This window comes from Strongylocentrotus purpuratus, unplaced genomic scaffold, assembly GCF_000002235.5.
Source record: "Strongylocentrotus purpuratus isolate Spur 01 unplaced genomic scaffold, Spur_5.0 spur5_scaffold_5, whole genome shotgun sequence".
Taxonomy (NCBI): Eukaryota; Metazoa; Echinodermata; class Echinoidea; order Camarodonta; family Strongylocentrotidae; genus Strongylocentrotus; species Strongylocentrotus purpuratus.
Window position 1 is genome coordinate 44,730,016 of NW_022145611.1, and position 14,633 is coordinate 44,744,648.

At 38.9% G+C, this 14,633-nt stretch overlaps 1 protein-coding gene across 1 annotated transcript; it reads right to left on the bottom strand.

The window, feature by feature from the left end:
* Nucleotides 1-733: 733 nt before the first annotated feature.
* Nucleotides 734-10,814, bottom strand: LOC115929635 (uncharacterized protein K02A2.6-like). The gene is made up of 2 exons (XM_030999228.1): nt 10,745-10,814; nt 734-4,596 (listed from the first exon to the last, which is right to left on the bottom strand). The coding sequence occupies exons 1-2, from the start codon at nt 10,812-10,814 to the stop codon at nt 734-736; spliced, it is 3,933 nt and encodes a 1,310-aa protein (XP_030855088.1).
* Nucleotides 10,815-14,633: the final 3,819 nt, after the last annotated feature.

Consider the following 14,633-nt stretch of genomic DNA (forward strand, 5'->3'; position numbering starts at 1 on the left):
ATAAGGATTCGGGCGTAGTTAGCCCAGAAAACAATAGAATTCGCGCTATGATGTCTTCAAATAGAAAAAAAAAAAATTTGTAACAGAAGAAAAAAATAAATGAGAGCTTTACTGAAAAGAGGTAGGCCTGTAAAGTGTTGTACACGAATTATGATTTATAATAAGAGTCTTCTTGAGGCTGGATTTTGTAGAACTCAAATATGAACAACTTGTTGTATTTATTAGATGTATGTGAAGCCGCATTACAATCTGCGGTAGCAATAATCATGGGCATATGATATAGGTCATTTGTTGAACATACATGTAGATATAAAATGATATCATATCACAATCCCTCTTCTCAATGAAAACTTAATTTCATATTTAGATCCATACTGTTTAAAATATCTTTTTAAAATTCTTTGCTTAAGAAATTAAACTTGTGCTAATATGAACTTACAATTTTGTCCCTTTTTTTTGTTTGTTTGTTGTTGTTGTTTTTTTCAAAAAACAATTTGAAAATTCTATCACATTTGTTTTTCATTTGAATGCGAATTGTTTGCTTATTTATCTAAAATGTTTTGATCAGACTTCAGTTATCATCTTGCTTTATAATGCAATAAACTTAATTAATAAACAAAACATGACATATTCAATATGTCTCTTTAAATCTAACTACTCAAAACCTTGTAAACATTGTTAAAGAAAGCAAAAGACAACAATTATTTGAATTATCTCCAACCATATCAATATTTTACATATCGTATCTCTCTGGTTTCTTAATAGTACGACCTGATCTGGTGGTGTATGGTTGGTGGTGATTCGATGGTGTGTCTGGTTTGCTTTGTGTTTGTTCTGTTTGTGCATTCTGCTGGTCGTGTACATCATTATGTCTATCACTAGCATGTTGACGGTTTTGTTCCATGCTGTCCCTCTCTTGGGTTGGTTTGATGTGCCTACGATTTCGTCGCAGAGTGTAACCTGATGATGTCTCTACTTCATATGACCTTGGTTCTGGTCTCCTGTTTGTGATCTTTCCTCTGTCCCATCTACCAGTCTCTTGATTTTGGATTCTGACTTCTTGTCCTTTGTGTAGTGGGGGAAGGTTGGTAGCGTGCTTGTCGTCAAAGTATTTCTTCTGGTCATCCTGCCTGGTCTGCAGTCTCTGGTAGATGTCATCCTTTTGGGGTGACTGGTTCCGAATTCTGGTCGGTATGTTGGTTTGGATCTTCCTCCCCAGTAACAGCTCTGCTGGAGATGGTAGATGGCTGTCCAATGGAGTGGCTCTCAGGCATTGCAATGCCTTGTTGACGCCTATGTTATCTCTCTTAGCTTTCTTCATGGTGTTCTTGACAGTTTGTACTTGCCTCTCTATAAATCCATTGGATTGTGGATATCTCGGGCTTGAGGTTACATGTTGGAAATTCCAGTCTCTGGCAAACTCTACGAATATGGCACTATTGTATTGAGGTCCATTGTCGCTCATTAGTCTCTCGGGGGTTCCTTGTTCAGAGAAGATTTCCTTAAGCAGTCTGATGACAGCACTACTTGTTGCTTGCTGTGGTAACTGCTTTACAATTGGATACTTTGAGTATACGTCAGCAACAAGAAGGTACTCTCTTCCATCAAGTGTGAAGAGGTCAGTTGTGACAAATTGCCAAGGTCTGACAGGAATTTCATGTGGCTGCAGAGTCTCTGATGGCAGGGAGTTCCCATATTCTTGACATACAGAACATTTCCGTACCATCATCTCGATCTCCTGATTTATGCCATTCCAGAAGATACAGCTCTTTGCTCTCAGTTGGCATTTGATGATGCCTTGATGTCCCTCATGTAGCTTGTTCAGGTATTCCTTTGTCAGGCATTTGGGGATGACAATTCTTGCACCTTTCAGGATAATCCCGTCTTCAATGGACATCTCGTCCCTGTATGGCCAGTATTTGACCAGGCTTTTGTCAAGTTTACGCCTTTCTTCTGGCCATCCCTCTAGGATTACATCTCTCAGGATGCAAAGTTCACAGTCCTCTGATGTTGCGGTGCGGATCTCCAGTAGCTTCTTGTCTGAGAACATTACAAAGTCAACTTTCATGTGCATTTCAGGAGACTCAGGAGGCAGAGGATTGAGTCTTGACATGGCATCAGACAGAAGCATCTCCTTTCCAGGTTTATATTTCACTGTCATGTCATACCCTTGGAGTCTGAGCAGTAGTCTTTGTAGTCTTGGGGGTGCAGCTCCAAGGTTCTTGAGAGTGATCATCTCTAGTGGTTTGTGATCTGAGAGGATAGTGAAACTTCTGCCGAAGACGAACGTGTGAAACTTTTCACATGCGTAGACAACTGCTAGCATCTCTCTCTCAATGTTAGCGTATCGCTGCTCGGTGTCAGTGAGGGACTTTGAGGCAAACGCTATTGGTCTCCCTTCCTGTGTGAGGGCTGCTCCAACGCCTTTCATCGATGCATCTACTTCTAGGACAACAGGTTTCTTTGGATCAAAGTAAGCAAGTGTGGTCTCCTTGCAGATCATATCTTTGATGGTCTCAAACACCTTCTGATGTGATTCAGTCCAGCTATATATCACATCTTTCTTCACAAGTTCCCGAAGTGGTGCAGTCAGTGAGGCAAGTCTTGGAATGAATGGTGACATGTAGGTCACAATGCCTAGGAACTCTCGGAGTTCTGTCACGTTCTGTGGTGCGTTCAGGGCTGATATGGCTGCTGTCTTCTGTGGGTCTGGTTGCACTCCATCTTTGCTGAAGACAAGGCCATAGAATCTCACTCGGTCTTGCTTGATGTGGCATTTGTTCCAGTTCAGGACGAGTCCATGCTCCTTTGCGACGCGCATCAGATTGTGTAAGTTGGCGTCATGTTCCACTGCCGTCTTTCCTACGACTGCTATGTCATCGGCCATTCCTATGACTCCAGGACATTTCTCTAGTATTTGATTCATTCGTTGCTGGAACACGTCCTGAGAAACACACAAGCCAAAAGGTAGTCTTTTGAAACGGTAACGACCAAAGGGACTATTGAAGGTCGTCAAATGGCTTGATTCTTCATCTAGCTGTATAGCCCAATATCCATGTCTGGCATCCAGGGTACTGAACACTGTTGCTCCTTCAAACTGGTGTCGGACTTCTTCAATGGTTGGCATCGGCATATGGCTTCTCTTGATTGCCTTATTTAAGTCTTTTGGGTCAAGGCAAATTCTCCATCTTCCATTGGGCTTCTGGGTGTATGCCAAGCTTGATACCCAGTCTGTTGGCTTAGTGACACTTTCTATCACTTCAAGACTCTCCATCTCATCAAGTTCTTTCTTGATGTCATCCTTTATGCCTATCGGGCATCGTCGAACTGCATGTATCACAGGAGCAGCATCTTTGTCGATCACGATGTGGTATTTCCCATCAAATTTTCCGATTCCATCAAATCTATCGGGATACAAAATCTTCAAATGCTCTCTATCTTTGATGGGACTATCATGGCTCTCCATCAGACTGCAATTCAAGACTACTAATCCTAGATCCAGGCACAACTCAAGTCCAAGGATGGCCGGTCTTTGAGTCTTCACCACAAAGAATTCTCCATTTGCTTGTCTGTCCTGGTGGTTACAGCTCAGCGTATGTAGGCCTACTTGTGGAATAACACTCTTTTCACCATAGCCTGTTATCGTTATCGGTGACTTTCTTAGCTTTCCTGTGATAGGTTCCCCATTAGAGTCCACGCGATCAGGGTACATCTTCTGATAAATGCGTAATGGAAGAATGTTCCCTTCAGATCCTGTGTCAACTTTGGCTTTTAGAGTCGCTGGTCCTCTTCCGATCTCAACTCCGATCACAGCGAAGGCTTCGTTCTTTCTGATCTGGTCTACACAGATGGTCTCAAACCGCATGTCGTCAGTTTCTTCTGTTTCTTCCTCTTCTTTCATCTCATGGAGTCTCTTTGATCTCTGTGCTTGCGACCTTTTCGGATACGTCTTTGTAGCTTCTTGTTTCCTTTGCCACTGCTGTTTAGATTCTTGTTCCTGTTTCTTCAGTCGGCAGCATTTCTCCCAGTGATTCATTTTATCACAGTTTCTGCATTTGGTGCCATAAGCAGGGCACTTCCTCGGTGGATGGTTCAGTCCACAGAATGAGCACTGTTTCTTCCTTTGGATATGTTGCTTCGTCATATCAACGTTGACGGCTTGACCATGAAGGAGTCTCATATCCGCCTCAGTTGCCTCCTGGGTTCTGGCGATGTCCAAAGCTGTATTTAACGTCAGTTTCTCATCCTTGGCCAACAATGTTTGCTGTACCTTCTTGCTTGAGGTGCCAATGACGATCTGTTCTATGAGGCGACCTTCAAGTTCAATGTCCGCAAACTTGCATTTTTGTGCTTGTATTTTGCATCTGGCCATGAAGTCGTCTATGGCTTCGGCTGGTTCCTGTGCCAATTTCTGCAGCTGAAATCTTGCCAGACGGAAATTGGTCTTTGGTTCGAAATGTTTTATGAAAGCTCCGAAGACCTCAGCTGGGGTCTTGAAGTCCTTTCCCCAGGATTTGTGAATCCTGATACCCTCTTGACCCAGCCACAACAGGATGTATGTACATTTCTCTTGGTCAGACTTCTTGTTAAGCGGCCCTGAAAATATCAACTCACAATAGTATTGAAAATTTCTAAATTCAGTCGGCAAATCTTTGGATGCCCAATCCATGCAGGGAGGGTTGATTCCTGTCATCTCTCCCATGTTGTTTGTTTGTGTGTGTGACTTTGTAACAGCCAATAAAATCTAATATAGCCTAGAAGTCTAAGTCACATAAAAAAAAAAAAACTACTACTAGTCATATTCAGCCTTATACATAAAGGAGTAAGGTCATATAGTGTGCCTTATCCTAATATACAAATAGGAGTAGGGTTACATTAAAATTCACACCCTATCCTGTGTTATCAATACTGCAATGAGACAAAATATCTATGGCATTCGTTATACTGCATCGCAACAAACATCATCAATAATACAATTCCAAAGCAATTTATTCCTTTGTCAGTCCAACTCTTCCATGTCTCTATTAAATATAAGCCGGTCCTTCAATACTATCCATGGATTTACTCACATTAAATGATCCTGGTCAGGTTGGTGATTCAACTATTCTATTCAAACATGTGCAAATAATGAATTCAGCAAGGCGTCCATTATTTCAAAATGTTGAATCTTGATTAAAATCTAGTGTCTCTCAGTTCAAGTTCATATCTTATTCCACGGAGATCTGTATTCCCAGGTTTCACTCTCATATAGGTCTATACTACTATAGGAGTATGTAGGTGTCGATCGAGGTGTCCAGCTCCAGCGACGTCGTCGATCCTCCCGATGAGCTCCGAGTCCGTGTGGCTCAGTTCCAAACCAAAATGCAGGGCTGGGAGTATAGCGCCCTAGCTGTACTGTACTGTTCCCGGTCCCGGTCGAGCCTCTAGGCTCTGCTCCTGACGAGCCTCTAGGCTCTGCTCCTGACGAGCCTCTAGGCTCTGCTCCTGACGAGCCTCTAGGCTCTGCTCCTGGCGAGCCTCTAGGCTCTGGTTCTGCCTCCGCATCAAGCTGGTCCTGAATGTAGGGCAAATAATCACTTCTCGATCAGTGCTGTGCTATCGGACGGTAGGCTCACTCGGTCTCAGTTCGTATGGGGTTTAAAATCTCATATTTGCGACTCACCAAATAATCAGTGTCGTTTTCTGCAGTACTCAAACGTCCCTCAAATATATCGCTGACCTGTTCAGAGCTTCACCTTTCTCAGTTCAAAATTCATCTCAGCGGAATATCAGTCCAAAATCGTTGTAGAGGAAAACTAACTTGCTCAAATCGCGAAGTTTCCGTCATTCACAATGTAAACAATCGACTCACACTGTTCCGTTCAAAATTCCTCCGCGGTTAGCGCGCGTAATTTTTCGTACGTGCTAGTCAGTTCCATACCGCATATACACACGAGCCAAATTAGCACAGGGGGTCGATGCGCGTAAACGAAATCCCAACCTAGGCCTGGCCGGTAAACGGTGCTTAAATTGTCCATAAAATCCAAATCCGGGCTCCACCTGCACTCAAAATGGTCTAGCAAAGTCCTGGCACTGCTGCCACCATGTAAAGTGTTGTACACGAATTATGATTTATAATAAGAGTCTTCTTGAGGCTGGATTTTGTAGAACTCAAATATGAACAACTTGTTGTATTTATTAGATGTATGTGAAGCCGCATTACAATCTGCGGTAGCAATAATCATGGGCATATGATATAGGTCATTTGTTGAACATACATGTAGATATAAAATGATATCATATCACAGGCCCACTCATCAGAGATGAAAAGAGAGGAAAGGGACAGTAAATTAGAAAAGAGAAGGGGCACTTGTCCTATGTCAAAATGGGCACTTTGGGGGTACCTGAGAAAGTGGGTGGCACAGAGCCCCTCCCCTCCCCCCAACAGGAGTGCCGCCTCTGGCGTAATGGGCAAAAGTGATTTAAAAACGCCGAAAATCATGTCATTTCAGCAACATTTGTAAATCACTGGACTTCGAATTAGAAATAAACCGTGTTTTAACCGCTCCTACGCCAGTGCCCCCAAGCTCTCCCTACCCATCAGTACGCTATAGTGCCCATACTATATAAGAGAAGAAAAAAAAGCTCATCATTTCGTAAAATCTCAGAATTAAACTCTTAAGCAGAGATGAATCATAAGGATCAAATAATATGATATTAAGTCAAAATAAATGTTGCTTCTTAATTGTTGTGTGTGAATACATATTGACATTTGGTATGACCGTTTTGCATAATTACAGTTTTAGAAACTCGGAGAACCAATTCCGACTTAAAGCACTCGTGCTAACGTTTGGTTCTCCCTTTAACAACATTTAAAGTTTTTAAGTTTAAATATCCTTTATTTGAATCACTTATACACTATTGGAACTCTGTGAATTTCAATTCAAGCCCCACTTTTATCATGTATCTTTAAGGAATGCACCCAAATCTTTACGTGATATTAAATTATGGCTAATTCACAGGTTTGATATGACATGATGATATGATTATATGGTTCAACTATGTATATTTTCTTTTTCTTTGTAACTCATGTATGGATATGTATACGAATCTAGTTTCTTACTCCTGTATGTTTCTGTTACCGTCAACCGTGACGTGCACAATTTTCTTTTTTCTTTTCGATTGTACAATCTGAAGACACTATAACTCTCATTATTGGTGGCTATCTTCCTCCTTGTTGGCCGTGGTCTTAATGGTCGCCAGTTACAAGGAGCGAGTTGGCTTGTTTATTAAGGTAGCATATATTGGCACCAAGATTAACGGCGATATGAATATTCATTATTCCCTACGTCACAGACGTGCGGCGTGCGTACTCTGTCTAAGGATCTGTCTTATACACAGGTACATGTACTGTACTAGTACAAGAGTACGTTCGCAAGCATTACTACATACATTGCTCCGGAATGAAGAGAATCATTATAAAGGACAAATTACTCCGTGAAGCCAAGTACAAGCAGGGAATTGAAATAGCAAACGTTCCTCGGAGCGGCTATACAATCCCTAATCTAGCTAGTTTTGTAATGACAGTTTATAGGAAAATGGACATTTAGTAGGCCTACTGTTTAGTTGTTCAATAAAATCACTCAGTTTGATTTGATTCGAGATATATCTCATTAATAAAACAGTATAAAGGCTGTATGAGTCTCGAACGAACCATCGCCACTAATCTTGGTGCCAACACCGTTAAACTATGCTCCAAATTTAGTAATACGTTTTGTGTGTCTATAAAGACCCGGGGTTGCAATATTTAGGAGAACGGAAGATTGATGTTGTTAAGTTGTTCCATAACATCACTCAGTTTGATTTGATTCGAGATATATCTCATTTAAAAAAACAGTATAAAGGCTGTATGAGTCTCGAACGAACCATCGCCACTAATCTTGGTGCCAACACCGTTAATCTATGCTCCAAATTTAGTAATACATTTTGTGTGCCCTATAATGACCCGGGGTTGGATTATTTAGGAGAACAAAAGATTGGTATTGTTAAGTTGTTCCATAACATCTCTCAGTTTGATTTGATTCGAGATATATCTCTATACTAAAACAGTATAAAGGCTGTATGAGTCTCGAACGAACCATCGCCACTAATCTTGGTGCCAACACCGTTAATCTATGCTCCAAATTTAGTAATACATTTTGTGTGCCCTATAATGACCCGGGGTTGGATTATTTAGGAGAACAAAAGATTGGTATTGTTAAGTTGTTCCATAACATCTCTCAGTTTGATTTGATTCGAGATATATCTCTATACTAAAACAGTATAAAGGCTGTATGAGTCTCGAACGAACCATCGCCACTAATCTTGGTGCCAACACCGTTAATCTATGCTCCAAATTTAGTAATACATTTTGTGTGCCCTATAAAGACCCGGGGTTGGAATATTTAGGAGAACAAAAGATTGGTATTGTTAAGTTGTTCCATAACATCTCTCAGTTTGATTTGATTCGAGATATATCTCTATACTAAAACAGTATAAAGGCTGTATGAGTCTCGAACGAACCATCGCCACTAATCTTGGTGCCAACACCGTTAAACTATGCTCCAAATTTAGTAATACATTTTTTGTGCCCTATAAAGACCCGGGGTTGGATTATTTAGGAGAACGGAAGATTGATATTGTTAAGTTGTTTCATAACATCGCTCAGTTTGATTTGATTCGAGATATATCTCATTACTAAAACAGTATAAAGGCTGTATGAGTCTCGAACGAACCATCGCCACTAATCTTGGTGCCAACACCGTTAATCTATGCTCCAAATTTAGTAATACATTTTGTGTGGCCTATAATGACCCGGGGTTGGATTATTTAGGAGAACGGAAGATTGATATTGTTAAGTTGTTCCATAATATCTCTTAGTTTGATTTGATTCGAGATATATCTCATTAATAAAACAGTATAAAGGCTGTATGAGTCTCGAACGAACCATCGCCACTAATCTTGGTGCCAACACCGTTAAACTATGCTCCAAAATTTAGTAATACATTTTGTGTGCCCTATAATGACCCGGGGTTGGATTATTTAGGAGAACAGAAGATTGATATTGTTAAGTTGTTTCATAACATCGCTCAGTTTGATTTGATTCGAGATATATCTCTATACTAAAACAGTATAAAGGCTGTATGAGTCTCGAACGAACCATCGCCACTAATCTTGGTGCCAACACCGTTAAACTATGCTCCAAATTTAGTAATACATTTTTTGTGCCCTATAAAGACCCGGGGTTGGATTATTTAGGAGAACAGAAGATTGATATTGTTAAGTTGTTCCATAACATCTCTTAGTTTGATTTGATTCGAGATATATCTCATTAATAAAACAGTATAAAGGCTGTATGAGTCTCGAACGAACCATCGCCACTAATCTTGGTGCCAACACCGTTAATCTATGCTCCAAATTTAGTAATACATTTTTTGTGCCCTATAAAGACCCGGGGTTGGATTATTTAGGAGAACGGAAGATTGATATTGTTAAGTTGTTCCATAACATCACTCAGTTTGATTTGATTCGAGATATATCTCATTAATGAAAGAGTATAAAGGCTGTATGAGTCTCACACGAACGACCGCCACTAATCTTGGTGCCAACACCGTTAAACCATGCTCCAAATTTAGTAATACGTTTTGTGTGTCTATAAAGACCCGGGGTTGGAATATAGGAGAACGGAAGATTGATATTGTTAATTTGTTCCATAACATTACTCAGTTTGATTTGATTCGAGATATATCTCATTAATAAAACAGTATAAAGGCTGTACGAGTTTCGAACGAACCAACGCCGGTGCCAACACACCATTAAACCATGCTTCAAATTTGGTAATACGTTTGGTGCGTTTATAAAGACCGCGGTGTCCAAAGATTAGTTAGGAAAACGGACTCGGAAGATTGATAATGTTAAGTTGTTCCATGACATCCTTAAGATTGATTTGATTCGAGATATATATCATTAATAAGACATTAAAAAGGCTTTTAATTAGGTTCATCCAAAAATGCAATCATACAAAAGATAACATTCTGCTTTATTGACACTGCATTTCTTTATTTGTCGGAAATAAATAATGATGAAACAGTAAATATAATTCCAAATTTCCAACGCATGGCTTGAAAAGAACCAAAAAAATTATACTTCGGTTTTATCTGTTTTCTACCCCTTTCTAAATATTCTTTCGAATGTGCTCTAAAACTCTTCGAAAGTGCCCCCTTTTTGTGTTATGCCCTCCTGCTCCCCAAATTGTAAAATTTAACAATGTTAAATCTGAGATACACGGTCCTACATGTTACCAGTGTCTGTAATATGATGTAATATTGAAGCCCTAAAAAAAAAAATCGCGTTTCAAAATGATCAAGAAGTGCCTTAAAAAAAGTAAAAATCTTTGAGTGACCGGTTTTACCATAATAGTTTTCCCCAATAGACTGCAGTGTAATGAAAACCCTTCGGCGAACGGTTTTAAAAATGTGTAATTCCAATCATTAATATCTTGAAAATCAGACAGGCGATCGGCTTTTAAAAGTCATGGAGTTCCTGACTGACCTTAAGGTTTATAATTATCATTGCAGCATGAGCTAAAATCCAGGATTATTTCTAAAGAATCTAAGACAAAGTTACCGGATCCCTTTAAACACGTCCATCGCCTCTGGTCCTTAAATTACAAAAAAACACAAACAACTATGCGTTTCCAGATAATAAATAATAATCTGTGACTCACTGGACATTGATGACGTCTGAGAAAGGGTACTCTGGGGGTAGGCCACATTGTTGACCTCGATCTGACACATACAGGACCTTGGTTAAATTACTTTGCCTTGTTCATAAATCCCATCTACCGGGACACCCGCTGAGCCTCTGCTCTAATACATCCCGGGCTCATACTATCAAGAATACTTTCAAGCACATAAATTACATTTTGAAGGAAGAATTATAAAAACAAATGAGTGTGGTTTAGCAGTTTAAAGAAAAAATCCCTGGTTTATAATAAAAACCTTTGTAAAGAAACAGGTTCTGACATACATAATTTTACAAGCCATACTCTTCATCTATAGACTCTACAGTATTAAATAAATAAATTCAATGTATACATTTTAAAGTTAATAGATGTATCACTTATATTTTGCATAGGACGAATATTGATTGACACCTTATCTTGCCAATCAAGTGGTTTCAATAAGGTTACCGACTTAACAACCTGGACCTACTTTCTAGTCCAAGCAGATATAGAAAAAGATTTTACTTGGGTCATATGCAAAGTGTTCGGATCTACCGTGAAGCACTGAAGCCTATTACGCAACATGCTATTACGTTTTAAATTGATCATGAACATCAATTAGACATTTATGTTTAATAATTATATCATAATTATGACCGTGATGTATACAAACTTTAATTATCGCGGATTTTGTTGAGGTTAATCCAAATTAATGATTGCCTATAATATGGTATTCATATCAGAAGACTCTCCAATTGATCTCAAATATTTCATTTCATGCATTTCAGAGGCGGTTAGTATACTCTGAATTCAACACTAATGATCTCGCCGTGAATTATTTTGCAATTTTTTTTGGCACAAGCATCTAGTTAGTTCTAAATAATATAACGCGTAATGTGACTTTAAAAAGCTTGAACCATGATATCTGCACGTGGTTGACTTGGGGATAGTAGATGTAGTTCATGAGAGAGTCGTCATGGATAGCAGATCATCAGGATACGAGTTTATCTTGGCGTAAAAAACTCTGTCACAACTCATCATATTCCCTCTGAGTTTATAGAGGTTCATCCGTTGCCATGTCAGGCATGGGCTTTGACATTGAGGGACTAAGCAAATGCCCAGGTGATGACAATAATTACCGGGGATGGGTTTCTACCTCAGACCAAGCACTGCAGGTGAAGAAGAATTTTGAAATTCAGTCCGGTGTAAATTTCATCCGTCTTAGCGACTACAATAGTAATCAGGCTCGTCAACAGGATGGTCGTAAGTTTCAAAAAATTATCTTTATATAGAGATTTAGATGTTAATATAAATACACATGATATTCACCTCAAGCAAATTTCCCATTATATGATCTGAGGAGTGGGGGATGATTGCAGTTATCAGACAAGGGCGGGCGGACTGGCAATCGGGAGATTAATTTTTGATGTTTCCCGATGAAGCAGTCGTCTTTTTGACAGTTTGGAATTAACGCAATGGAAATTACTCGAACATAATCTCCAAAACTAAAGGTTTCGATCTCATTCTAGAACAATTCGAACACAATCAAATACGAAAGTAGTACACTGTAAACAAAAAGTTGGGCAAATGCCACTGGGTAAATCGAATATGGTTAAATTGTGTTCATTGGATTATATTCTCCCAACCATTTACTATATGAAGTTACCTAATGAAAGGTTTAAAAAAAAAAAATCGATATTGGGCAAATGTTGTTCATTAATTGGGTTATTTCCTACCAACCATGAAGTTACCGATGAATAATTGGGTGATGTTATTGGGTAAATTAAAGTTGGGTCATTTTTGTCCAACAATTGAGTTATTTTCTCCCGACCATTTACTACATGTTTAGTTACCCAATTATTAGGTGTTAAAAATTAGTCAGGCAGATGTTTCTGGGTAAACGTAAGGGTAAATAGGGTTCTGTTCTTAGAGGTGTCGTGGTCGAGTGGATATATCACAGGACTGTGGATCACAAAGGTCCGCGGTTTGAGTCCCGCCGCGACATAAATGAAAGTCCTTTTATACATGATATTTATCCAACTCATTTGCCCAACTATAGTGGTTAATACGCTACACATTTTAGTAAGATTGGGTGAATTTCCGATTGGGTAAATGTGTGTTTGTTTCTTTTGTTGGGTATTTTCTTTTTATCAAACACTGGGTAAATCAAGCAAAATCTTTAATTTGCCCTAAAGTTGGTTGGACACATAATCGCCCTTATGTTGGGTAAAAATTTAGTAATTGTTTGCCCGAAAATTTTTAGAGTGATAGTAGCTCTATGAAAGGTATGTTTCTACACATACCTCGTCTTTTCCTTCTTTTATTTCTCCTCTTTCCTTTTCTTAATTTCACTTATGGGTGCACGGGTCCGGGCACGGGTCCCGTTTTAATAACGTTACGGAGACTGTCTTTTCCCCGAATGTTATTTACCTAAATATAGCCCGATGCTTGTCGAAGCGGGACCCCGTTCTCATTCACTTCATGGACCGTTGAGTAATGTAAGGAAAGATAGAGAACAAACAATAACATATGAGAAGGTGGTACAAGGAAGAAACGAATGATAAAAACTAAGAATACCACGAGAAAATGTGATTATAAGTAGAAACGAAGCTAAGATAAGAGAAGATGATAGAAGGAAGAAACGAAGAAAAACATGCGGAAAGAAATACTAATATGGTGATAGAATTATAAAAAAAAAGAAGATCATAAGAGACGGTGATAGAAGAAAGAAACAATGAATTCCATAAGGAAAAGAAAGAAGAGGAAAATATGAGAAATAGAAAATTTAAACACAGAAGAGAAAATGATGGATGGAAAAAACAACGAATAAAAAAACACACAAGATACATAGAAAATGAGAAAAGGAAAAATAATGAATAACATGAGAAGTGAAAACAGGAAAACAATGACGCACATAAGGAAAGAAAACGAGAGAAGGAAAAATAAGTCTAACATGAGAAAGACAGAAAGTAAGAGTGATAGAATGATATAAAATAAAGAATATCATAAGAGATGAAAGAAGCATAAAGCGATATGGAGGAAAGGTAGAAAGCGAAAATTATAGAAAAGTAAAGGTAATAAGACAGGGAAAGATAATAATTCTACATTTGTCTGAATTCATTTCAGCCTCCACATTCTTGCTAGAATGTTGATCTTCGTCGTCGACGGAGCAACTTCCAGAGTCGGGGGGGGGGGGCACCAATAAAAAAGGGCATTTTATGTAGAGAAAAAAGGGTACCTACAAAGGGAAATTTAAAAGCGAAAATATAATGTTTTTTGTTTGTTTTAGACATTGGTATATACCAATATATTGTGATTACGTTACCAGGGATGTTTTCAATATTTTGTTTTTCTTTATACATCATACGAGGTATTACTTAAGCGTTATAGTAATTAAGTAGCGTTAAGTAGTTATCAAAGGTGAAAATGGGGCACCTATTACACCTTAAAAGAGGCACTCACCAGGGACGAAGAAAAGCACTTTTGAGAATGAAAAGGGGGCACTTGTAATAAAGGAACATGTGCATTTTTTGTTAAAAGAGCACTAATTAGATTTTGATAGGGGCATTTATTGCAGGTAAAAGGGAACTTTTAAGAGAAGGGGGAAGTAGCCTTAATTGAAAGAAAAGGAGGCACATGTTAAAACAAACAGGGAACTTATCAGAAATGAAAAGGGGTATGTACTTATAAGAAGGAGAAGGAGCACTTATAAGGAAAAAACATGAGCATTTACTAGACGAAGGGTACGTGTCAAAATGATAAAAGGGGCACTCATCAGAGATGAAAAGAGCACTTATCAGGAGGGGAAGAGGCACTTGTATAAAAGTAAAACGAGCATTTCTCGGATTTAAATAGGGGCAATAATATTATCAGAGGGGAAAAGGGGTCATTT

What these genes read in the sequence shown, in the direction of transcription:
- LOC115929635 (XM_030999228.1), bottom strand. Translation starts at nt 10,814, where the DNA reads ATGTGTCAGATCGAGGTCAACAATGTGGCCTACCCCCAGAGTACCCTT. An exon ending in TCAGACGTCATCAATGTCCA is followed by an intron (nt 4,597 to 10,744) that starts GTGAGTCACAGA and finishes TGATATTTTCAG; the next exon opens with GGCCGCTTAACAAGAAGTCT.